The sequence below is a fragment of the Haliotis cracherodii genome, unplaced genomic scaffold, assembly GCF_022045235.1.
Source record: "Haliotis cracherodii isolate W230 unplaced genomic scaffold, xgHalCrac1.p SCAF_10, whole genome shotgun sequence".
Classification (NCBI taxonomy): Eukaryota; Metazoa; Mollusca; class Gastropoda; order Lepetellida; family Haliotidae; genus Haliotis; species Haliotis cracherodii.
Genome location: NW_027266265.1, coordinates 13,437,370 through 13,460,683, shown reverse-complemented (window position 1 = coordinate 13,460,683; position 23,314 = coordinate 13,437,370). Strand labels below are relative to the sequence as shown.

The following is a 23,314-nucleotide window of genomic DNA, read 5'->3' as shown; positions in this document are numbered from 1 at the left end:
TACAGTATGATTGAACACATTTAACTGTGTCTTGGGTATAGTTTTAGAAGCAAGACATTGCCCTTCGCCTCAGATAGACTGGTTTGCTTGCCCTTAAAATCTCAACTGAAAACCACTAAAAGCCGAAGGGAAGGGCACCGCCTACGCCTCTGCTAGCGAGGCAAGAGACCAGACGACACTTTTCTAACGCGTCACTTCGTCACTAACACGGGTCAATACAATGTTTTATATACACATGCACAAACGTTAAGCGCCACCCACCATATTTGTGAACTGTTAATTTTGGCACTTAATGATGACTATTATAACGAGATGTACGATTGTTGTAAGCCGTATATGTAAACCTCATGTGATGCAAAAGTTGTCCCAAAGCAAGTTTATCTTGTGTTCCAAAAGAATATGAGCAGAGTGGAATTTTATCGAAGACCAGAAATTGAAGGATTAGAAAACATTGAAAAACTTTTTTTGTCATGTAACTGTCATGATATCAGCAGACCATATCAGGTGTCACATAGACACCCTAGGGAGTGCAGAGTCTATTGCAAGACAGAAACGTCAGTAACGTGTGTGTATGATCCACGGACATTGACCACAGCTTCAACCCTACGCCTCATACTCATTACAAGTCGTTGAATGCTTCTCTGAGGCAAACGGATCCATTCTTCTTGAAGTGCAGCTTCAAGTCCAGCGAGATTTTGAACTGGGGGATCACGATGTCTGATTTTCCGGCCAAGAATGTCCCAGAGATGCTCAATCGGATTAAGATCCGGACTACAGGCCGGCCAAGGAAGAGTGGCAATAGCTTCTTGACGCAAATAAGCCCAAACTGCCCGAGATCTGTGTGGTCTAGCATTGTCGTCCATGTAAACAGGTCTTGTCTGAAGAGGATGGTTGTCAAAATGAGGGACTACCACTGGACGAAGAACGGCATCTTGGTATTGTTGGTCATTCAGGTTTCCACGAATTATCACCAGCGGAAGTTTGCAGCCGAAGGAAACACAACCCTATATTATCACAGACCCCCCCCCCCCCCGCCCCCCCCCGCCCCCCCCGCCCCCCGCCACATGCTTCTGGATGTTCCTTGGTGCAAAACGAGTGTTACGTTGCTTCCAAACACGTATTCGACCATCAACAGTTCGTAGCAGCATTCGACACTCGTCAGACCAATGGATCCTTCTCCAGTTGGCCAAGTTCCATCGACTACAGGCACGACACCATATCAGACGATTCCGCATGTGCCTCTCAGTCAGTTGAGGACGTTTTACTGGTTTTCTGGCGTTATAACCAGCCGCTCTGAGTCTCTGATGGGTAATCCACTGCAGTCTTAAATCTGTTGAAGTGGCAAATGGATTTCGTCTGACTATCCTGAAAAGACGTCTATCCTCTCTGTTAGAGGTCTTTCTTGGCCTACCAGACGTATGCTTGTCATTGACATCATTGGTTTGACCATGTTTGACAATCAAACGAGTGATAACGCTGTGATGACGACCCATTTGTCTTGCAATGGCCCTGCAGGACATGCCAGCATTGTTCATGCCTATCACTTGCCATCTTTCAGCGTTCGTTAACTTTCTCCTCACAGGAGCAAAATGCAACCACGTGTCTGAAACTTGAATTTCACTATTTATAGGGAAGGGGAACAGCAGCAACACGTAAAGCACGCTTTCCTTGTGGTATCTGGACAAATTTGGGTTCATGACACTATGGAAGCCTAATTCAGTCATACATCATCATATTTCGTATTTCTGATTCCCACACGTGAAATCAAGAGACTATTAATATGGTGGCGCTTAACTTTTGTGCATGTGTATATTTGAACCGCTCCCTGCAATTATAATTAATTTAAACGCATCTCTTCATCTGCTTGTTCCTGACCGGGTACCATGTTTCGTATCCAATCACTGTCCATTAATTCTGTGGCTCTGGTTGACATTGACCTAAATGTCTGTCCAGCTCATCCCACATGGGCTCAATTGGATTGATATCCGGCGGCCTTGACAGCCTTAACATTCATGTTCTGGAATCTCGGGAAATCAGTACAGGTTCGTGTTGTGTGGGAGTGAGTGAGTGAGTTGGGTTTAACGCGCTTTTAACAGTATTCCATTTATATCACGACGTGTCAGCTTAATGTGGGAGGAAAGCCCGAAGTGATGCAGGTCTCAGACGTTTACCACTTCGGTGAAACCCAAGAGCACGGGTATAGTGCTGACAAACCTAAAAGCATAACTGGGGCGAACGGGATTCGAACACACAATCATAGGTTTCTGGCGTGCCTCATGGACGCAACTCTGCACAGCAAATCGCGGCGCCTTAGACGACTGGGCCACCCGTGTCCCTGTTGTATGGGATCGAGCTTTGTCATGCTGAAATGGTGCCTGGTGGTTGCAGAGTCGGACGTTATCACGTAACATCTCGACATGATAAGGGACACCTGTTAAGTGCCCTGGAAATGAACAAGATCTGTTACAGATTTATAGATAAACTTTTGCTTAATTAGGTATTTTACCCAGGGGGTTGATTTTCAGGGGATATTCAATTTTTTTTACCCAATTGTTTCTTGACTTTGCGGTATTTAACTTAATACCCGTTTCGTAACAATCCCTGTAAATCATTTACAACTATGTGAATACCAGGAAACCCGCCTGCGTCTGCTTGCGGCTCCTCCTCCGGGCGGTCATTAGTTTACAAAACCTAGCATTGTGAGGAAGGCGTAGTTGTTATAATTACCAATCAGCGACCAATAAAGAAACATGTACATTGACTAGGCACGATGTGCTTTTCAATTGGCATATATCAGTATGTTTGTCGCAGAAGCTTTAAGTGAATGTGGCGATCAGCTGATACACAATCTTTTCATCGAACAGTTGTAATATATGCAATCGTTTTATCTAATAGTTCTAATATAAGCATTAATTTTATTTCAAGCGCATTTATAGTTTCATTGCGCATTTAATACGCTGCGTATTTCAGTATATCTAATGCGTATGTTACGCAAATACGCCGCTTATCTCGAGCTCTGACTGGTTGTTATTCACCTATAAGAGACTACTCCCAACATTCTGCCACTTGCTACACCGAATCTGTCTACTTTTTCTACCCTACATCCGGTTTAACGCTCATTCCGTCACCGATACAATTACAAAGTATCTGACTTAATTAAATTTCTAAAATAATCAATTAAATTTCTAAAATAATCGCAATCTGGCTAAAAGTAGGCTTGTTATATCTGCCTACCAGCAACGTAACAGTTTAAGACAGCATGTTGTTAACCTTGATCTCAAGGAAACATGTTAATGCCACATGCTGTACGTGATTGAAAACACATATCTCATGGATTAATGATTTCTTTGTAGAGATGTGATATTAACCTAAAATGCAATAAAGTCAATATCATTATTATGATTATTATCATCATCGCCATTCTGACTTTTTACATGTGTCCGTTATGATTTTTGTGTGTGGCCATTTTGACTTTTTTGTGGCCGTCTGGACAACCACACGTATCTGCCCATCTCATCTTTGAAGAAGGAAAAGCCAACTTTGGGGAGGACATTGATGATGTAAACGACACCACTGCTGCTGACATAGTAAGGTCTTTATCTTGGATTGCGAAGAATATGTGCATATGTGGGACGTAGGCCAGGGATTGGTTACAGAGATACAGAGAGTGCCCCGTTTCGTAGATGAAAGACACTGATGTAGCTCATCCATTTTGTCAAGTTCTTTTTTCCCACTGTTCATGCATCCGCTATATGACAAGGGCCCATTTGCACAAAGCGATCTTAGCGCTAAGACTATTGTAAGCCTATGTTAAAGTATGGGAGTTACAATCATCTTAGCGCTAAGATCGCTTTGTGCAAGTGGGCCCAGGGCTTGCATTTCGGTAAACCAACACTAACACCCGGATCCATTCCCGTGATTCTTGCCATCGCAAATTACCCGCCCTTGATTTTTATTAACATTTTACGGACCAATCAAACGTCAACATACATGTAACTCGTATTACCTAGAAAAAAACAATGCCATCGCCAGTTTTAATGGACCTGGAGGCATCCTTTTCCATCAAAACTATTTGTGAGGGCTTTCTTCTGCTGTCAGTCAGTTTTTTTAATGTCACATTTCTGGCAAACTCGATTATAATCAATGGGACTAGCGAGCCCAACATTAAGGCTGGTTTGTAACATGCATCCTGATTGGTACAATAGACCTAGTTGCGGAACCAATTAAATTGGCAAAAGGTTTATTGAAATGCTAGCCCTTGAGATATAGAGGATGCTGTTCATAACTCTCAGTCTTCAACATCTCTGTAGAAAGATTGTCTTCAACAGCACCGCACTGAGATTCAGTCTTCAACAGCACTGTACCAAGATTGTCTTCAACAGCACCCCACTGAGGTTCAGTCTTCAACAACAATGCACCAAAATTGTCTTCGACAGCAATGCACCCTGGTCCTTTTTTCAACAGGCTAGCACCAGGCTGACCCTACTCTCTAAACTGAAGACAGGAACCCTTTGTGTCCAGTATCAGACTTAACATTTCTGTAGAAAATACATTAATTAGACAGTCACTTTTTTGTTTTCTTATTCTTTTTTATTCAGTCAGAAATGTCCATATCTGCAGCTAGTTTGAAAACAATAACCATGTCATCCATTACATATCATCAAACAATATTAAGTTCTTCAGGTCTCAAAATGAATTAATTCCCCAAAGCATGAATAATATTATAATCAGCTTTTCTCATCCTGTTGCAACAAATCGTATCTGACATGTCAGGACACCTACAGACATTTAGCCTTGGCGAGACACTGTATCTCATCTTCCCGTGCAAGAGAGTTAACTGACTGTAAAAGTCCAGTTTCCACCCTTGCCGAACTAGGCTGGAAATACTGGGCTCGATCGTAGCGCCACCAGTGGCTATTACCAGTTATGTCCCTTATACGCCTCGCCTATGGACCAATCAGATTCCACCTCTGGTATCGCTTGCTTTTGCTTCACACAAAATGGTGGCGCCAAGTCAGGACGGTCTGATCGATAATCAAGATCTATATTGTGATAAAACGGGTCTAACATCGCGAAATGCATCAAATCAAGTGAGCACCTTGATTAAAAACATGAAAAGATTTGGAAAATATCTGCTAACAATGAGTTGGCGGTGCTCATGTTTTGCAAATCCTGCAATCGACCCAAATCTGCATGACAGTTTACGAACCGGATTTCGATTCCAGTGCGCCATTTTGATTGGACTAAGCATAGGCTCATTAGTGCAGCCAAAATGTAACTCCATAATACCAGCCTAGTTCGGCAAGGGTGGAAACTGGACTGTTATAGTCAGTTAACTCCCTTGCCTCGGGAAGATGCTGTATCCTGACCGGGAAAGACACCAGTCCACTAGTCCAAAGACGAGAGGAAACTTGGAAGGACTATTTGTTTTCAACAACAATTTGATTGTGTTACATGTAACAGGTTCCAATAAGCTGGGTATTTTTGTGAGAGTGGCCTGTAAATAAACCAAGCCTCAGAGCCTGACCACCCTAACCATTTTGTCACCTCTTCGGGCAAGCATGGGTTGCTGGGGATCTTTTCTAACCAGGAATTCCAATGGCGTCTAATGAGATGTGAACTATTTGGACTTAATAAATATCAAGCTTTCACCTGCATCTGAAGACACATACACATATATTTATAGTTCAGGCAAAATATTACAAATTCACCATTTTGTACACACTTTTTCTGTTAATGTTGAGAGATTCTTTTGTTTTTTTTCGATTCAACTAAACATGATTTGGGGATGTTCGGCTTCAGATCCCGTTTCTCATTTCTCTGTACGTCCACATCTGTACACATAACACAAATAACTGTACACAGCTCATTCCTATGATGTGTTCGAAGGCTTGGTTTTTAACTGAAGTCCATGCATTTCCTTTATTTCTTCTGACAGAGCCTGGAACAAAGAATACGAAGAATATATGTACATCATGTGCTGTGGTACATTTTTCATATGTTAGATTATGTTTGACCTTAAAGAAATGCGTTTTAGTTGGTTTACAAGACCGACCAACAAAAAAAACCCCTGAAAGGTTGAATAACAAACTTTGGACAATTTATGTTTTTGACTGTTTTACAAGTAAGTGAAATGAGGAAAAAAATCTTTGTCACCGCTGTTCGTACAAATGATGAATAATACGTATAAAAATCTTTATTCCAAAAAAAGCATTGAATTATTTTTCGGTGTCTTGCTGTTAAAACTTGCCATTCATCAAAGCAGTACTAATCTGAAAGTTGAGTTTTGCCTTTGCATGTGTTTGTTACCCGTGTCACAGGTGGGGAAGGATAAGCTCACCTTTTCACAAACACCTGGTATCATCACAATTTGATTGCGATTCAGCTAAGGATATAGGCAGAATTGCAAAATGATTTCTAATGATCAGGAAAGGTTTTGTGTCGCTTTATTGACAATTTAAAGACTCACCTTGTTCACCATCCTCTGTTGTTGCAGCGTGGTCTTGCCCTGGAACTCACTGGCTTCTATTGATATCTGATACATAGCTCCACACCCTCCTAGTGAGCACAAAACACAAGATGTACTTGACCACACAACTACTTCAAAGGGCACAATCTATAAGCATAAGTTGATGAAGTGTAAGTTAAAACAACGAGATACGGGTTGTAAAATCTATACAGAGCTCCAGATAACTTTTTGAGAATTGAGTGTTGCTCGAAGGTTTCTAATTCAAGTGGGTTACTTTTTTCATTAGGTAACCAATATTTTTTCACTCATCTTTTCATCACTCTATTGGGTTTTTCCCAAAATGAGTAAGCATTTTGAGATTTAATGAAAAATGAAATAATGTTTTAGATGTATGTAAGGGTTCTAAATATAGGCTTGACTCGGAAAGTAGATTAGCTTGGAAGTGTGTTTCGGAGATTAGCTCTGTTGTACGAATGCTGAAAAAGCTTCATTGGGTATTTACGAGTGCTGTTTTCAAACAAATGACTTTTCATTTTAATGAATGTGTTTCTGTACGCATGTTAATTGAAAGTAATTGGGTTTTGAATAGCTTTGGGGGGTATTTTACGCAAATAAACAGCTTATCTTTAGCTCTGTCTATAACTTTGGTGAAATCCCTAGGCATGGCTTGTTTGTGCCCCAAGACCATGACCAAGAGGTCTTTTAGACCTGGCATGGGGTCTACTCCCCGGTGAGTTGAGAATGATATTTAAGTGCACACGGATCTAAAGGCCAGGGTAATAATGTAGAGTCATGAGCCTTCACTTGAAGTTATTGTTATTATTCTTAAATATATATAAGTGAGTGAATAAGTGAGTTGGATTTAACGCCACTTTTAACAGTATTCCAGTTACATCGCGGCATGTCAGCTTAATGTGGGAGGAAAGCCCCAAGTGATGCAGGTCTCAGAATTTACCACTTCGGTGAAACCCACGAGCACGGGTATGGTGCTGACAAACCTAGAAACATAATCGGGGCGAACCGAGATTCAAACCCACAAACATAGGTTTCTGGCATGCCCAAGGGACGCAACTCTGCTCAGCGAATCGCGGCGCCTTAGACGACTGGGCCACCCGTTCCCCCTAAATATATATAAGGTACTGAACTTTGTTGTGAATGGTTCGACATGACTCACCTGATATATCGGCAACCTGTACCGAAGTCGCCCCGGGGAACTTCACCCTGAGAACATCTATGAGTTTTTTCTCTCCTCTTGTCAGCTCGGGCGGAGCCTCGCTATTCAGACAACATCGAGGATGATTTGATACTGGAAATCTCCAGAGCTATGAGAAACAGAGTGTGAGTGACCAAGAGTGAACAAATTTGACTGATAAAATAATTAAGAGGCACTGTTATTTCATTGTCTGTTTCTTCACCATAAGCAAAAGAGTTTGGTTTTATGTCGTCCTGAACAGTATTTCAGTTAAAGTAATGACATGTCAGCTTAATGTGGGAAGTAATATAGGTCTAAGCATTTAGAACCTTGGTGAAACCCTCATGCACAGGTGCAGTGCTAATGAATCCAGAATTCTAATTAGGGTGAATCTGGGATTCAAACCCCCAGAAACCTTAAGTCAACGGTGCCACCCAAGCCCCTCACCAAATGGGACTACAAGAAACTACGGTTATAACAAACACGCTTAAAACGAACTGATCGATATAACAAACTTATTTTTAGTCCTGACCATTTGTTGTATAAATGATGTTTATATGCTTATAACAAACTACGGTTATTATGAAATAAAATTAGTGGTCCCTTCAAGTTTGTTTTAACTGTAGTTTACTGTATTTATTAAATTTTATATATGATTTCTTATTGGGCACAATTCATTTACTGTTATACCTGCTGTTTTTTACAGAATCAGTGTCTACTGGAGGGGATGTACAGTTGTCACTCTTTATGGGGCTAGACTGCAGTTACACAAGTGTCTGAGGTTGATAATGGTTGTGCTGAATCTGCATAATTTGAGTTTTGAAGGGTTTAGAATGTTTAGTGACATCGTCTGCAATCTGCCCAGTAGTTCACTGGATATAGATCGAAACAAAGATCTATGCTCTATGCGATTGTCCCACCAAGTGCTCACCAACACTGAATGATGTAAACTGTCCCAGAAAATGACCATGTTCCTCATAGTGATACATCTAGATCTAGCGGTAATGCCACTTAAAAGTTTCACACCATGTGGCATAAAAAGTACTTTACAAAAGCATAATGTCAATAACATAACTAAACATTGGTGACAACGTACCATTTGCCTCTTTGTTAGGAAGCTCCGAATCATCGTGACTTATCTCGTGACAAAGGTCAACACTATCTCTCCCTTTGCACGTAAATTGTCTATTTATGTGTCCTTCACCTTAATCGTGGGGACCAGTAAGTACCAAATAAAACCAAATATTGGAGAATTTGCAATAATTATCTTTTTTTGCTAATAAAGTATTACAGAAACAGAAAAGGATAATCAAAATATTTATAACACGTTGTATGGAACGCACGTGTGCTTTTATTGCGCGTTGACAATCTCAGTTATTATTGTAAATGGCATCTCCCTGTATTGCATCCGGGAGTTTTCAAAATGTCAGCGCTCATGGATAAGTGTTGTGGACCGGTGATTAGAGCAGTGTACCAAAATGTACGGTTACAATTTGCATTATTTAGACAGTGGCGATGCAGCGTGATTATATTCGGGAGAGTTTTAATTGCCAATCACAGAAAAATGATGAATAAATCAGATCCCTGACGTAGGGGCGGGGAGGGTAACTCGGGTACTCGGGCCGGGAGGGTCCTGTGGCTGTCTAGGACCCGGATACCCACTGGACAACCCGGACCCGTGGTTATTCATGTGATATATTGTTTAATGACGATAACATTAGAATTCCAAGATTACACGAGTACAAGTCGCTGATGTTCGCATTTCTTTCTGACTATGCACACAATAAACAAACATCTTAGTCCACTAGTCCTGCAACCTCGGGGATGTCAATCACTGGATTGTCTGGCCCAGATTCGATTATTTACAGACCACCGTCATATAGTTGGAATATTGCTGAGTGCAGCGTTAAACAACAAACAAATAAACAAAACCTGTGCTCCTTTGGTGATCAGTTCCAAATGCGTGTCTGTTTTGTGATGATCTCATTATGCTTATTTGCACCTTTTCTATCAGTAATGGAAGTGAAATACCTCTATGATGTCAGCCTAACCTTTATATACAGTGAAAACTAGTTGCTTAGGATGGAACTGTTCATACAGTTGTTAGAAATTGAAGTCCAGGGACCCCCAATCTCATTAAAATCAGATCTTAGTTCTCGCTACTGCAAAAACAAAGATCTGAGGACATCCCATTAGGGGTCACGTCAGAACGACCTTTCATCTGACCAATCAGAGCGCCGCTTACCAGATCATGAAAGTGACAGTCGGAATGTGATTTCTAATCATGCAGCCTCGAAAACTTTAACACGGGGTATTCCGAACGATAGTTACGGGCGTTACGACAGAATCCATACAATCTAGACCATCTATTAGCCATTCCAGAATGTTCCTTTGTTCAGGATTAAATTTTTTTTTTGAGAATTTGTCAAAATATGTTTCGAAGCATAGTCGCCAATTTCAAATTAGTGCCGTAAAGCACAAGAAAGCTGCCTTCTGATTGGCTAATGTCGACTTCTTGTCAGTCATTTCATTTGTCGGTCAAAGCTCGCGCAAGGCTGGTCTTCGGTAATGGGATGTCCTCAGATCTTTGTTTAGCTGAAGCAAGAACTAAGATCTGATTTTAATGAGGTTGAGAGACCCCAAAATCTTCAAGATTTGGATTTAAAGATATGACAAAGAATCCTTGGTGTTTTAATCTTGCTTTATTTATGTCAGACATATAGGGAACCAGCTGGCCCGGTCATCTAAGGGTCGTCTACATGTTGTCTACATCTTTCTGAGACAAGAGAGTTCTATGACTATAAAAGTCCAGTTTCAACCCTTACCGAACTAGGCTGGTATTATGGAGTTAGATTTTGGCTGGACTTTCGAGTCTATGCATAGTCCAATCAAAATTATGCAAAGAAATCGAAGCAACTGTAAGTGATATGAGAGGTGGAATCTGATTGGTCCATAGGCGAGGCATAGAAGGGACATAACTCATAAGAGCCACTTGTGGCGCTACGATTGAGCCCAGAAATTCCAGCCTAGTTAGACAAGGGTGGAAACTGGACTTTTAGAGTCAGCTTACTCACTTGCCTCGGGAAGATGGGTCGCTGCAATTCACTGTGTGGAGTTGCGTCCCTTGGGCAGGCCAGAAACTTATAGTTGTGGGTTTCAATCCTGGATCACCTGATCATGTTTCTAGGTTTGTCAGCACTATATCCATGCTTGTGGGTTTCACCAAAGTGGTATACCTTTGAGACCTGCATCACTTCGGTTTTTCCTCCCTGATTTAGCTGACACTGGAATATTGCTTGAATACTGTTCAGTGCGGTGTTAAACCCACCTCACTCACTTATACATGTGGGTTTTCAAGTGTAATTGCCTGGTATTTAGAGTTTCCAGACTGTAAGCGTTATGTGGACATTATTCGTTTGTATTAAAAACATGATCATGACTTTGGTAAGTAGTTCATGGAAAGTTTCTTGTTTAAGACTAGAAATTACAAAACAAATGCTGTCAAAATGGTCAAATATCTTAACCACAATAAAACTCACGTTGAGTCCTTCAAGGTGAACTACAGAACATCCTGTTTCTTTCCTAGTGTAAATGCAGGCATGTACGCTACAACAGCTACAAGCCCTTGGCACACGCAAAACACTTCCCTTCTGTCTCAACTCCAATGTTGCCACCGGGTACATTTGATGGCAAGACGGCATTCATCACGGGAGGAGGAACTGGTCTGGGAAAGGGCATGGCATTGTGTTTGTCTCAACTTGGCGCCAGAGTGGCCATTTCAGGCAGGTGAGTTACCCTAACTACCAACTCTATTTAAATCCATGAAAAACTATTTTGTGCTGATTGTAATTTCAGATAAATTCCTGTATTTCAAATGAAGAAAGCCTTTTTGTCTTGGAATTTTTCCTTGGTTGATCTAATATATTGAAGTATTTTCTGGATGTTTTTCTTCATTAAACAAGCAATTATTATTATATGTGTGTGTTTACTTTGTCTTGCTGTATAAATTGTCAACTTCATGTAGATCTTCAGTCAGACTTGAAGTCCAACTGCTTGTGCACTGACAGCTGTGAGCAGGATGTGCTGTTTGGAGGAAATACCCAGAGGTTGAGCAGGAAGCAGCTCACCTCATGTATATCTGAGCTTGAAACGCCACTCATCGTTCTATTTGTGATGTTAGTGAGTGAGTATGGTTTAATGCCGCAATTTTAGCAATATTCCAGCAATTTCACGGCAGGGGACAGTAGAAATGGGCTTCACACATTGTACCCATGTGGGGAATCGATCTAACCCAGGCCTTTGTCTGACAAGCGAACGCTTTAACAACTAGGCTACCCAAACGGCCCTTGTGATGTCAGATCAGGTATTCGGGTTATTGTGTATTTACTGTTTATATGTTGTGTATTAAATGTAAAGGAACAGCTAATTTCCTCGAGACAGCTCAATGTCAAAATATTTTGACATGTTTAGTGGTTATTTATTTCTAGAAAAATGGAGCCACTGCAACAAACAGCAGCAGAAATAAGTGGCCTAACTGGGAATAAGGTAAAACATTTGAGGACTTAGTTTTATATGCACACAGTATAATGATGACAGCATTTTCGCGAAGTTTGCTTTTTGGCTTGTAATCTATGGTTTGTGCCATCATTGCTTCATTTTCACTTCATAGTGAGTGAGTGGGTGAGTTGGGTTTAACGCCGCTTTTAACAGTATTCCAGGTATATCACGGCGTGTCAGCTTAATGTGGGAGGAAAGCCTGAAGTGATGCAGGTCTCAGACATTTACTGCTTCGGTGAAACCATCGAGCATGGATATGGTGCTGACAAACCTAGAAACATGATCGGAGGGAAATGGGATTCGAACCCACAATCATAGGTTTCTCATGCCGAAGGGACGCAACTCTGCACAGCAAATCACGGTGCCTCAGAGGACTGGGCCACCCGTGCCCCCCATTTTCACTATAGGGTGACTTTGGTATGTAACATGACACTTCGATTTTCGATACTCATACTTCTTTGATATAATCCCAGTGAATATCTGGGTTAGAATTGATGTTCAGCAACCCATGCTTGTTGTTAGAGGCAATTAACAGGATCGGGTGGTCACGCTCGCTGACTTGGTTGATTCTTGTCTTTGTATCCCAATTGGGTGGATTGATGCTCATGATGTCAATCACCTGATTGACTGGTCCAGATTTGATTATTTACAGACTGCTGTCATTTTGCTCGAATATTGCATGTCAGTAACGTATACAACATAGAAATAAGATCCTGTATATAATTGGGGTTGACTATGGCAGTAATATATTAATGTTTATATTAGTATTGCTTAAAGTGAAGATTCTGGATCAACTGTACTCGGTTTTGTGTTCTGTATGATGTAATGAGAACTGGTACTCACCTTTCAACTGCTAAGGGAGATAACTCTCATCAACAGAATGTTTTAAATGTTTATGTTGGCCAATTTTTTCCACAACTAATAAAAAGTACTATGTACTTTAATAAAGATATCTAATATTCAGCATTGCATCTAGCATCTTAGCTGTGACAGTGTCAATGAATTGACAATGTAAACTTGTCAGGCCCACTATGAAAATACTGGTAGATCTTTTTATTCTTAATTAAATTCCAACTCGATCATTTCATTTGTATGCCAGGTGCTTCCAATATCTGCAGATGTGAGGGATGAGGCTGCTGTGAAACAAGCCCTTGACAAGATCACATCTGAGTTTGACCTTCCTACCATCATCATCAACAATGCTGCGGGCAACTTCATCTCCCCAACGGAGAGGTTGTCCTACAATGCATGGAAGACGGTGGTTGATATTGTTCTGAATGGCACAGCCAACGTCACATTGCAAGCTGGGAAGAGGCTGATTGATGCCGGAAAAGGTAAAACAGCGGGATCGCCGTGCACAGAAGTCCAGAGGGCGCTGATTTTTACAAACAATATTTCCTGCATGCCGCACACTTGACCACATCATCCATCTTTGTCCCTCCCTTTGATCAATTATCATATATATACTTTAATAACGGACCGCCTTCAGTGGCTAGTGGATAGAACGTATGCCCAGAGAGTGGAAAGTGTGCCCAGAGAGTGGAAAGTGATGCTTCGATACCCGGCTGTGTCATACCAAAAGATGTTAAAATATGGTACTTGTTGTTACCCTGCCTGGCACTCAGCATTAAGGGGAAAAAACAAGGACTGGTAGACTCAGTCAGTATAGTGTGAAATTGGGTCTAACATGGCGTCCAAGATTATTGCACTTATATAGCGATGAGAATTCCTGTGTGTGTTTGTTTGTATGGGTTGCTGCTTGTACTAGTCTGGACTAAGTGCCGATTTATAGTGCTAGCCCACTGAGATACCATGCCGCAGTTTTAACATGAATACCCCATTCACACAGTACACTGTCTCTGAGCCCACCAGTCCTTCTGTTAGTCCCTTAATGATGAAGGCCAGACAGGGTTACAACAAGTACAATCATTTAACATCTTTTGGCATGACGTGGCTGCGGATCGAAGCCCTAAATTCCGCTCTCCGGGCGGACGCTCTACCACTAGGCCATGGAGGCTGACTCTAGATGCAGGAAGGGAAACGATGCTGATATGGTCCTGTTTCAGGAGCGGCATTTTTGTCCATATCAACTGATTATGCAGAGACTGGTTCAGGATTTGTTGCACCAAGCTCTGCAGCCAAGTCAGGTGTTGAAGCACTCACAAAGTAAGTAGATATTGTACTATTGGGATTCCATCTACCACTAGCCACAATGACCCCTGTGACATCGGGTGTCGGGAGACACGCCATTGTCTTTGAACATCCTCCAGGGCTGATGGTACTGTGGGGAGGAAGACATCAGTTATGGGAGTGCCCTTGGGTCATGCAGGATAAGTATATTATGGAGTATTTTCAACTTATCCTGGTACCGAACATGGGATCATGGTGCCCTAGCCATCTCTTGGGTAGATCTGAATGCATAAGCGTGTCCACTGGTATGACTGCTCCCTCTGGTGCATTGCAAGATCTCCAACAACTAGAAATTCCAACAGCTTTTGGTCGCCCTTCTGGCCGGCAAGGAGTTGGTTCACCATGCTTGTAAGCATCACCGATCCAGGGCGTTGTGTTCTGCCTCTGTGGGGGGGCATGGTAGCCCAGTCATCTAAGGTTCCGTGATTCGCATGCTGAGTTGCGTCCCTTGGGCACGCCAGAAATCTATGATTGTGAATTTGAATCCCGGTTCCCCCCGATTATGTTTCTAGGTTTGTCAGTACCATACCCGTGCTCGTGGGTTTCACCGAAGGGGTAAACGTCTGAGACCTGCATCATTTCGGGCTTTCCTCCCACATTAAGCTGACACTGGAATACTGTTAAAAGCGGCGTTAAACCCAACTGACACACTCACGCTGCCGGAGACGTCACTCAGGCAAGCAAATTTGGACCACTTGAATTGGCTCTACATTTGACTGCGGCCCGTCAACACTGATGAGGATATTATCCTCAGAGATAGAAGACATCTGTCTGGATCGCGTATCTTGTAAATAACATATAAATATTTGAGTCTATTTGACGTTTTTTTTTATTTGTCAGTTATTCGGGTTACCCAAATTGGAACATCTGTAGAGATGACACTTTGTAGGGGGAGATTTTTTTCACCCTTGTTTTGAGAACTATTCATTAACACTGTTGGAATTTTAGATCTATGATTTTCACTTATTTTGTACTTTGGTATTTATTTGACAAACATGGTCAATGGCAGCTCTGGTAATTTTGAGGGAGAATTCAAGCCAACAAAGGATCATTTTGAATATTTTGTCACCAAACCATTTATGTTGAAGAAGTCGTTAAAAAATACAAGAATTGGTTGTCATTCAATGACTTTTGAAAATATAGTGCTGGTGGCTGGTGTTTTTTTTTTATTTGCTTGTTCAAACTAGTATGTAACCAAATAAACAGTTTTGTACCATCAACCTGGGAAAGGCCTTCCAACATAGTAGATAGACAGGACATAGATTAATAAGTTTTCAAATTAAGTGAGTGAGTGAGTTGGTTTTAACGCCTTAGATGACTGGGCCACCTGTGCCCCGTTCAAATTAAGCGCACCACACTGCTTGTACATCATGTGACAAGCTTGTTGTAAGAGGCGACTAGGTTGCCAGACTCGGTGACTTGGTTGATGCATGCAAGTGCATAGATCGATGCTCATGATATCCACCACTGGATTATTTTCAGATCACCTTCATATAGCTGCAATATTGTGCGGCGTTAAACAACAAACAAAACAAAAAATGTACATCATGCAGGTATTCAACACCCCTGTTTATAAATATGTTTGAGTTGTCTGTGAAATGCGAAAGTTCTTCTTAATCTATTTCTCTTGTCTGGTTATACCTAGATCTCTAGCTGCTGAATGGGCCAGGCATGGATTTAGATTCAACTGTCTTTCTCCCGGGGCTATTGAGACAAAGGTAAGTGGACATCACCACTGTGACCCCCATGGGGATTCAGGGCTAGAATTGGCTCCCAGCAACCAATGCTGGAAGTAAGATGTGACTCAATCTCATTAAAATCAGATCTTAGTTCTCGCTACCACTCAACAAAGATCTGAAGAAATCCCATAATGGGTCATGTCAGACCTTGCACGAACCTTGACCAACCAATGGAATGACCAGTCAGAAGGCAGCTTTCTCGTGCTTTACAGCACTAATTTCAAATTGGCGACTATGCTTCGAAACATAATTTGACAAATTCTCGATTACAAATTTGAAACCTGAACAAAAGAACATTCTGGAATGGCTAAGAGATGGGCTAGATTGTATGGATTCAGTCGTTAAACCCGTAACTTTCGTTGGGAATAAAGTTTTCGAACTTTCGAGGTTGCATGATTAGAAATCACATTCATAATCTGGTAAGCGACGCTCTGATTGGTCGGATGAAAGGTCGTTCTGATTAACCCCTAATGGGATGTCTTCAGATCTTTGTTTAGCGGTAGCGAGAACTAATGTCTGATTTTAATGAGATTGGGCGTGACTTAACTGATCAGCTGGTCAGAATCAGTGACTTGGTTGATTTCGTGTCATCATACCCCGACAGTGTGGATCATTGCCCATAAGAACAGTCATTGGACTTTGCTTGTCTTAAGAGGTGACTAACGGGATCAGGTGGTCAGGCTCGCTGGCTCAGTTGATGCATGCAAGTGTGTGGATTGGTGCTGTTGATATCAATCACTGGATTGTCTGGACTTGATTATATTCAGGCTGCCGTCATTTAGCTGGAATACTGCTGAGTGCAGCATTAAACGACAAACAAACAAACTAACACTTTGTGAGTGATTGGAAATTATTTTTGACTTTTGGGACAATATTCAAGAAATATCCTTCTAGGGGACACCAAATCAAACCCAGGTGTTCAGCGAGACAAGAAATCATTCATCACCACTCGTCTCTTTCCGTAACCTGCAAGAAGACTCGTCCCCCTATCGATGAATGTTATGTGCGAAAATACGACAAACCAATCCGAATGCGCGTATGATTTCAAGTTCTTTCGTCAAAGAATTCCTCAGAAACAATTTATGATTTACATCTTGCATCTGAAAATATTCCCAAGACACAGTTAAATGTGGTCAATCATGTTGTATAAATCCGCATGTCCCGATGTGCTTTTAATTGCATCTGAAATATATATAATATATGGGGATATATATGTGAAACATTATGCAACGAGTTGACAATTGTTTTAGGTATGCCCGTTTGCGCTAAGACGGAACCCGGTAGCAGAAATGGCCACGAGAGGGGCAAGAGTCGCTATTCGGCTTGTCCCGGAATAACACGAGTTGGTCAAGAATTACTAGAAATGTTTTTCCCTGTAGGCTGCCCCTTCATTTCTGCCCATGTTGATCAGCATATGTTATGGTTGTCGTAAATGTTGTTCATGTTATCAACCACTGGTTTTTCTGCCTCAATTTGAGATATAGCTTATGTAGCGTTCATTCACTCATTCACTTGAGATATAGGACCCATGAAGATTCCGGGGTAGAACCCAGCAACCCATGCATGCCGTAAAAGGCAACGATGCTTGTCGTAAAAGGCGACTTATGCGGTCGGGTGGTCAGGCTCGCAGACTTGGTTGATACATGTCATCGATCCCAATTGCGTGGATTGATGCTCATGATGTCAATCACTGGATTGTCTGGCCTAGACTCGATATTTTACAGACCGCCGTCATATAGCTGGAATATTGCTGAGTGCGGCGTTAAATAACAAGCAAACTTGAGATATAGCTGATGTAGCATTCATTCATTCAACCTCCTAACACTCTCACTCACTCACTCACTCACTCACTCACTCAAAAGAGTTGTCAAGTTTACTTCACTTCCTTAGAGTGAAACCTTTTAAGATTTGGTAATAGATTCCAACAAACCTAAATTAATTAACAGTGGTAAAAAATGATCTGAAAATACAACTTGTTGATACAATAGGATCAGGAAGATCCACAAGGTAACCACTGCTCCCATGGCAACACATTCAGATTAATAATAACAAGAAATCTGAATTATGGTCTTCATTCTACGTTTTTCCCACCGAGCAACAAGGATTTTTCACAGTAAAATCTGAAAACAGAAAACAGAAAAGAAATAAGAAAAGTCTGTTCTAGGTGCAATGTCACACTCCTTATATCAGCCATCAATAAGATGACAACCAAACCTTGTGTTTCAGGGAGCATTCAGTCGACTTGACCCAACTGGTCAGTTTGTACAGAAGTTCGTCCATCGTGTCCCAACTGGACGTCTCGGGCAAGTGCCGGAACTGGCCAACCTGGCAACCTACCTGGTCAGCGACTATGCCAGCTGGATCACTGGACAGGTATAACTGACTTCTTGTAGATTGCAGTGTGGTGGAGACACTGACCACTTGTAGGGTTGCAGTGCAGTGAAGACACCGTCACTTGTAGTGTTGCAGTGTGATAGAGACACTGACCCCTTGTAGGTTGCAGTGTGGTGGAGACACTGACCACTTGTAGGGTTGCAGTGCAGTGAAGACACCGTCACTTGTAGGGTTGCAGTGTGGTGGAGACACTGACCACTTGTGGCTTGCAGTGTGGTGGAGACACTGACCACTTGTAGTGTTGCAGTGTGGTGGAGACACTGACCACCTGTAGTGTTGCAGTGTGGTGGAGACACTGACCACTTGTAGTGTTGCAGTGTGATGGAGACACTGACCACTTGTAGTGTTGCAGTGTGGTGGAGACACTGACCACTTGTAGTGTTGCAGTGTGGTGGAGACACTGACCACTTGTAGGGTTGCAGTGTGGTGGAGACACTGACCACTTGTAGTGTTGCAGTGTGGTGGATACACTGACCACCTGTAGTGTTGCAGTGTGATGGAGACACTGACCACTTGTAGGGTTGCAGTGTGGTGTAGACACTGACCACTTGTAGGGTTGCAGTGTGGTGGAGACACTGACCACTTGTAGTGTTGCAGTGTGGTGGATACACTGACCACTTGTAGTGTTGCAGTGTGATGGAGACACTGACCACTTGTAGGGTTGCAGTGTGGTGGAGACACTGACCACTTGTAGTGTTGCAGTGTGGTGGAGACACTGACCACTTGTAGGGTTGCAGTGTGGTGGAGACACTGACCACTTGTAGGGTTGCAGTGTGGTGGAGACACTTGTAGGGTTGCAGTGTGGTGTAGACACTGACCACTTGTAGTGTTGCAGTGTGGTGGAGACACTGACCACTTGTAACTATGCAGTGTGGTGGGGACACTGACCACTTGTAGTGTTGCAGTGTAATGGAGACACTTGTAGTGTTGCAGTGTGGTGGAGACACTGACCACTTGTAGGGTTGCAGTGTGGTGGAGACACTGACACTTGTAGTGTTGCAGTGTGGTGGAGACACTGACCACTCGTAGTGTTGCAGTGTGGTGGAGACACTGACCACTCGTAGTGTTGCAGTGTGGTGGAAACACTGACCACTTGTAGGGTTGCAGTGTGGTGGTGATACTGACCACTTGTAGTGTTGCAGTGTGGTGGTGATACTGATCACTTGTAGTGTTGCAGTGTGGTGGAGACACTGACCACTCGTAGTGTTGCAGTGTGGTGGAGACACTGACCACTTGTAGTGTTGCAGTGTGGTGGTGATACTGACCACTTGTAGTGTTGCAGTGTGGTGGAGACACTGACCACTTGTAGTGTTGCAGTGTGGTGGAGACACTGACCACTTGTAGGGTTGCAGTGTGGTGGAGACACTGACCACTTGTAGGGTTGCAGTGTGGTGGAGACACTGACCACTTGTAGTGTTGCAGTGTGGTGGAGACACTGACCACTTGTAGGGTTGCAGTGTGGTGGAGACACTGACCACTTGTAGTGTTGCAGTGTGGTGGAGACACTGACCACTTGTAGGGTTGCAGTGTGGTGGAGACACTTGTAGGGTTGCAGTGTGGTGTAGACACTGACCACTTGTAGTGTTGCAGTGTGGTGGAGACACTGACCACTTGTAACTATGCAGTGTGGTGGGGACACTGACCACTTGTAGTGTTGCAGTGTAATGGAGACACTTGTAGTGTTGCAGTGTGGTGGAGACACTGACCACTTGTAGGGTTGCAGTGTGGTGGAGACACTGACACTTGTAGTGTTGCAGTGTGGTGGAGACACTGACCACTCGTAGTGTTGCAGTGTGGTGTAGACACTGACCACTCGTAGTGTTGCAGTGTGGTGGAAACACTGACCACTTGTAGGGTTGCAGTGTGGTGGTGATACTGACCACTTGTAGTGTTGCAGTGTGGTGGTGATACTGATCACTTGTAGTGTTGCAGTGTGGTGGAGACACTGACCACTCGTAGTGTTGCAGTGTGGTGGAGACACTGACCACTTGTAGTGTTGCAGTGTGGTGGTGATACTGACCACTTGTAGTGTTGCAGTGTGGTGGAGACACTGACCACTTGTAGTGTTGCAGTGTGGTGGAGACACTGACCACTTGTAGGGTTGCAGTGTGGTGGAGACACTGACCACTTGTAGGGTTGCAGTGTGGTGGAGACACTGACCACTTGTAGTGTTGCAGTGTGGTGGAGACACTGACCACTTGTAGGGTTGCAGTGTGGTGGAGACACTGACCACTTGTAGGGTTGCAGTGTGGTGGAGACACTGACCACTTGTAGGGTTGCAGTGTGGTGGAGACACTGACCACTTGTAGGGTTGCAGTGTGGTGGAGACACTGACCACTTGTAGTGTTGCAGTGTGATGGAGACACTGACCACTTGTAGCGATGCAGTGTGGTGGGGACACTGACCACTTGTCAGCATAGGAATGATAATAAGTCACTAGGCTTGACAGAAATGAAGTATGAACTGGGTGCATTAAGATCACAGTCTGTAATCTTGGTATGCTTTGTGAGTCACCACAATTCAGACTAGGGGATACCAATGGGTTTATGGCAGTGCAGTAAGTTGTGTCCCTTAGCTGCCGGGATATACCCAACAAAGTGGAAATCCCAGATCCTGCCTCTGTTAGTGTTAGTGTGGCATGTATGTTGCAGGTGGTGAGACTGAATGGGGGCGAGTACCCTGCCTCCTCGGGGATGTTCAGCCCACTGGTACAGGTGACGAAGGAACAGTGGGATCAGCTGGAGGCCATGATCAGAGGGGTGAAAGGATCGTGAACCTAGTCCAGGACCGTCCACACCTCTTCATAGAGTCCCTCTACATGAGTGCATAGATTGTTTATTGACCAGGGCCCACTTGCTCAAAGGAATCTACGACTATTGTAAGCCTGTGTTAAAGCATGGGAGTTATGATCATCTTAGCGCTAAGATTGCTTTGTGCAAGTGGGCCCTGGTCCATAAACAAAGGAATCTTAGCGCTACGACTATTGTAAGCCTGTGTTAAAGCGTGGGAGTTACAATCATCTTAGCGCTAAGATCGCTTTGTGCAAGTGAGCCCAGGTCATCTGGATCTGATTAATGAGAATGGTTGAAGATGGCTGAACATGGCTGTGTGTTTGAATGATTCTTTGTTTAATTGGAAGAAATATTTGTGTATGGGATGAAAACCGATGCTTGATTGATGACTTATTGAGGCATTGGAGATGAACCGGAAGTACCTCATGATGGTTTCAATGACATGATAGAACAAATCCATTACTCACTGCACAAGTCAATGATTAACCATCTCTATATTAAGGTATATTCCATATGACTATTTATTTGTGTTAAAGAATTAAACATAATAAAATCGTTATATTTTCATCTGTTGTCGTTGTCTGTCAGTCTATGGTATAGTTATTTGTTTGTTTCTGTTATTGTTATTTGTTTGTGTTGTGGTTATTTGTTTGTGTTGTAGTTATTTGTTTGTATTCCCACTCCACACTCAGACATTCTCGATATACATACAAATAGACGTTCCTTGTCATAAAATATTTTTTCAAGAAGAAAAATTGCGAAAATGTTTGCCAACACACCGACTGATTTAGGAATGCAGTTAATCTGAATGAGATATTATTATTTTTAACTCTTACGAATTCGGTGACCACTGTTTGACTAATTATTGATGATGTTTTCATTTGAGTTTTACAAGCCATGAAGGATCAAATGTCGTCTCTGTCTGTTCCAAATGGATTTCCATGGAGTCCAACTAGCTTCCCAGATGATTGGGTGGCTATAGTGGTGACGATTGGGTGGCTACAGTGGTGATGATTGGGTGGCTACAGTGGTGACGATTGGGTGGTTACAGTGGTGTGATTGGGTGGCTACAGTGGTGACGATTAGGCGGCTACAGTGGTGACGATTGGGTGGTTACAGTGGTGACGATTGGGTGGCTACAGTGGTGACGATTGGGTGGCTATAGTGGTGATGATTAGGCGGCTACAGTGGTGATGATTGGGTGGCTACAGTGGTGACGATTGGGTAGCTACAGTGGTGATGATTAGGTGGCTACAGTGGTGATGATTAGGCGGCTACAGTGGTGACAATTGGGTGGTTACAGTGGTGACGATTGGGTGGCTACAGTGGTGACGATTAGGCGGCTACAGTGGTGATGATTGGGTGGCTACAATGGTGACGATTGGATGGTTATAGTGGTGACGATTTGGTGGCTACAGTGGTGACAATTAGGCGGCTACAGTGGCTACAATGGTGACGATTAGGCGGCTACAGTGGTGATGATTGGGTGGCTACAGTGGTGACGATTGGGTGGTTACAGTGGTGACGATTAGGTGGCTACAGTGGTGACGATTGGGCGGCTACAGTGGTGACGATTGGGCGGCTACAGTGGTGACGATTGGGTGGCTACAGTGGTGACGATTGGGCGGCTACAGTGGTGACGATTGGGTGGCTACAGTGGTGACGATTGGGTGGTTACAGTGGTGACGATTAGGTGGCTACAGTGGTGACGATTGAGTGGCTACAGTGGTGACGATTGGGCGGCTACAGTGGTGACGATTGGGTGGCTACAGTGGTGACGATTAGGCGGCTACAGTGGTGATGATTAGGCGGCTACAGTGGTGACGATTGGGTGGTTACAGTGGTGACGATTGGGCGGCTACAGTGGTGATGATTCGGCGGCTACAGTGGTGATGATTGGGCGGCTACAATGGTGACGATTGGATGGTTATAGTGGTGACGATTTGGTGGCTACAGTGGTGACAATAAGGCGGCTACAGTG

The 23,314-nt window shown here is 43.1% G+C and overlaps 2 protein-coding genes across 2 annotated transcripts; one reads left to right on the top strand and one right to left on the bottom strand.

Annotated features, from left to right (window-relative positions):
• Positions 1-4,594: 4,594 nt before the first annotated feature.
• LOC139446716 (bolA-like protein 3) lies at positions 4,595-8,851 on the bottom strand. Its single transcript, XM_071228013.1, has 4 exons — positions 8,758-8,851; positions 7,644-7,791; positions 6,470-6,558; positions 4,595-5,941 (listed from the first exon to the last, which is right to left on the bottom strand). Exons 1-4 carry the CDS (start codon positions 8,788-8,790, stop codon positions 5,873-5,875), a joined length of 339 nt encoding a protein of 112 aa, XP_071084114.1. The 5' UTR covers positions 8,791-8,851; the 3' UTR covers positions 4,595-5,872.
• Positions 8,852-9,063: 212 nt separating this feature from the next.
• LOC139446709 (2,4-dienoyl-CoA reductase [(3E)-enoyl-CoA-producing], mitochondrial-like) lies at positions 9,064-22,205 on the top strand. The gene is made up of 8 exons (XM_071228003.1): positions 9,064-9,141; positions 11,248-11,447; positions 12,149-12,206; positions 13,318-13,552; positions 14,285-14,384; positions 16,054-16,126; positions 18,374-18,520; positions 21,193-22,205. The coding sequence occupies exons 1-8, from the start codon at positions 9,085-9,087 to the stop codon at positions 21,313-21,315; spliced, it is 993 nt and encodes a 330-aa protein (XP_071084104.1). The 5' UTR covers positions 9,064-9,084; the 3' UTR covers positions 21,316-22,205.
• Positions 22,206-23,314: the final 1,109 nt, after the last annotated feature.

Coding starts and splice junctions, on each gene's coding strand:
- LOC139446716 (XM_071228013.1), bottom strand. CDS start 8,790: ATGATTCGGAGCTTCCTAACAAAGAGGCAAATG. Junction 7,792..8,757: donor TCCTAACAAAGAGGCAAATG/GTACGTTGTCAC, acceptor TGTTTCTCATAG/CTCTGGAGATTTCCAGTATC. Junction 6,559..7,643: donor ACAGGTTGCCGATATATCAG/GTGAGTCATGTC, acceptor TGTGCTCACTAG/GAGGGTGTGGAGCTATGTAT.
- LOC139446709 (XM_071228003.1), top strand. CDS start 9,085: ATGTCAGCGCTCATGGATAAGTGTTGTGGACCGGTGATTAGAGCAGTG. Junction 13,553..14,284: donor GCTGATTGATGCCGGAAAAG/GTAAAACAGCGG, acceptor GTCCTGTTTCAG/GAGCGGCATTTTTGTCCATA. Junction 16,127..18,373: donor CCGGGGCTATTGAGACAAAG/GTAAGTGGACAT, acceptor CTTGTGTTTCAG/GGAGCATTCAGTCGACTTGA.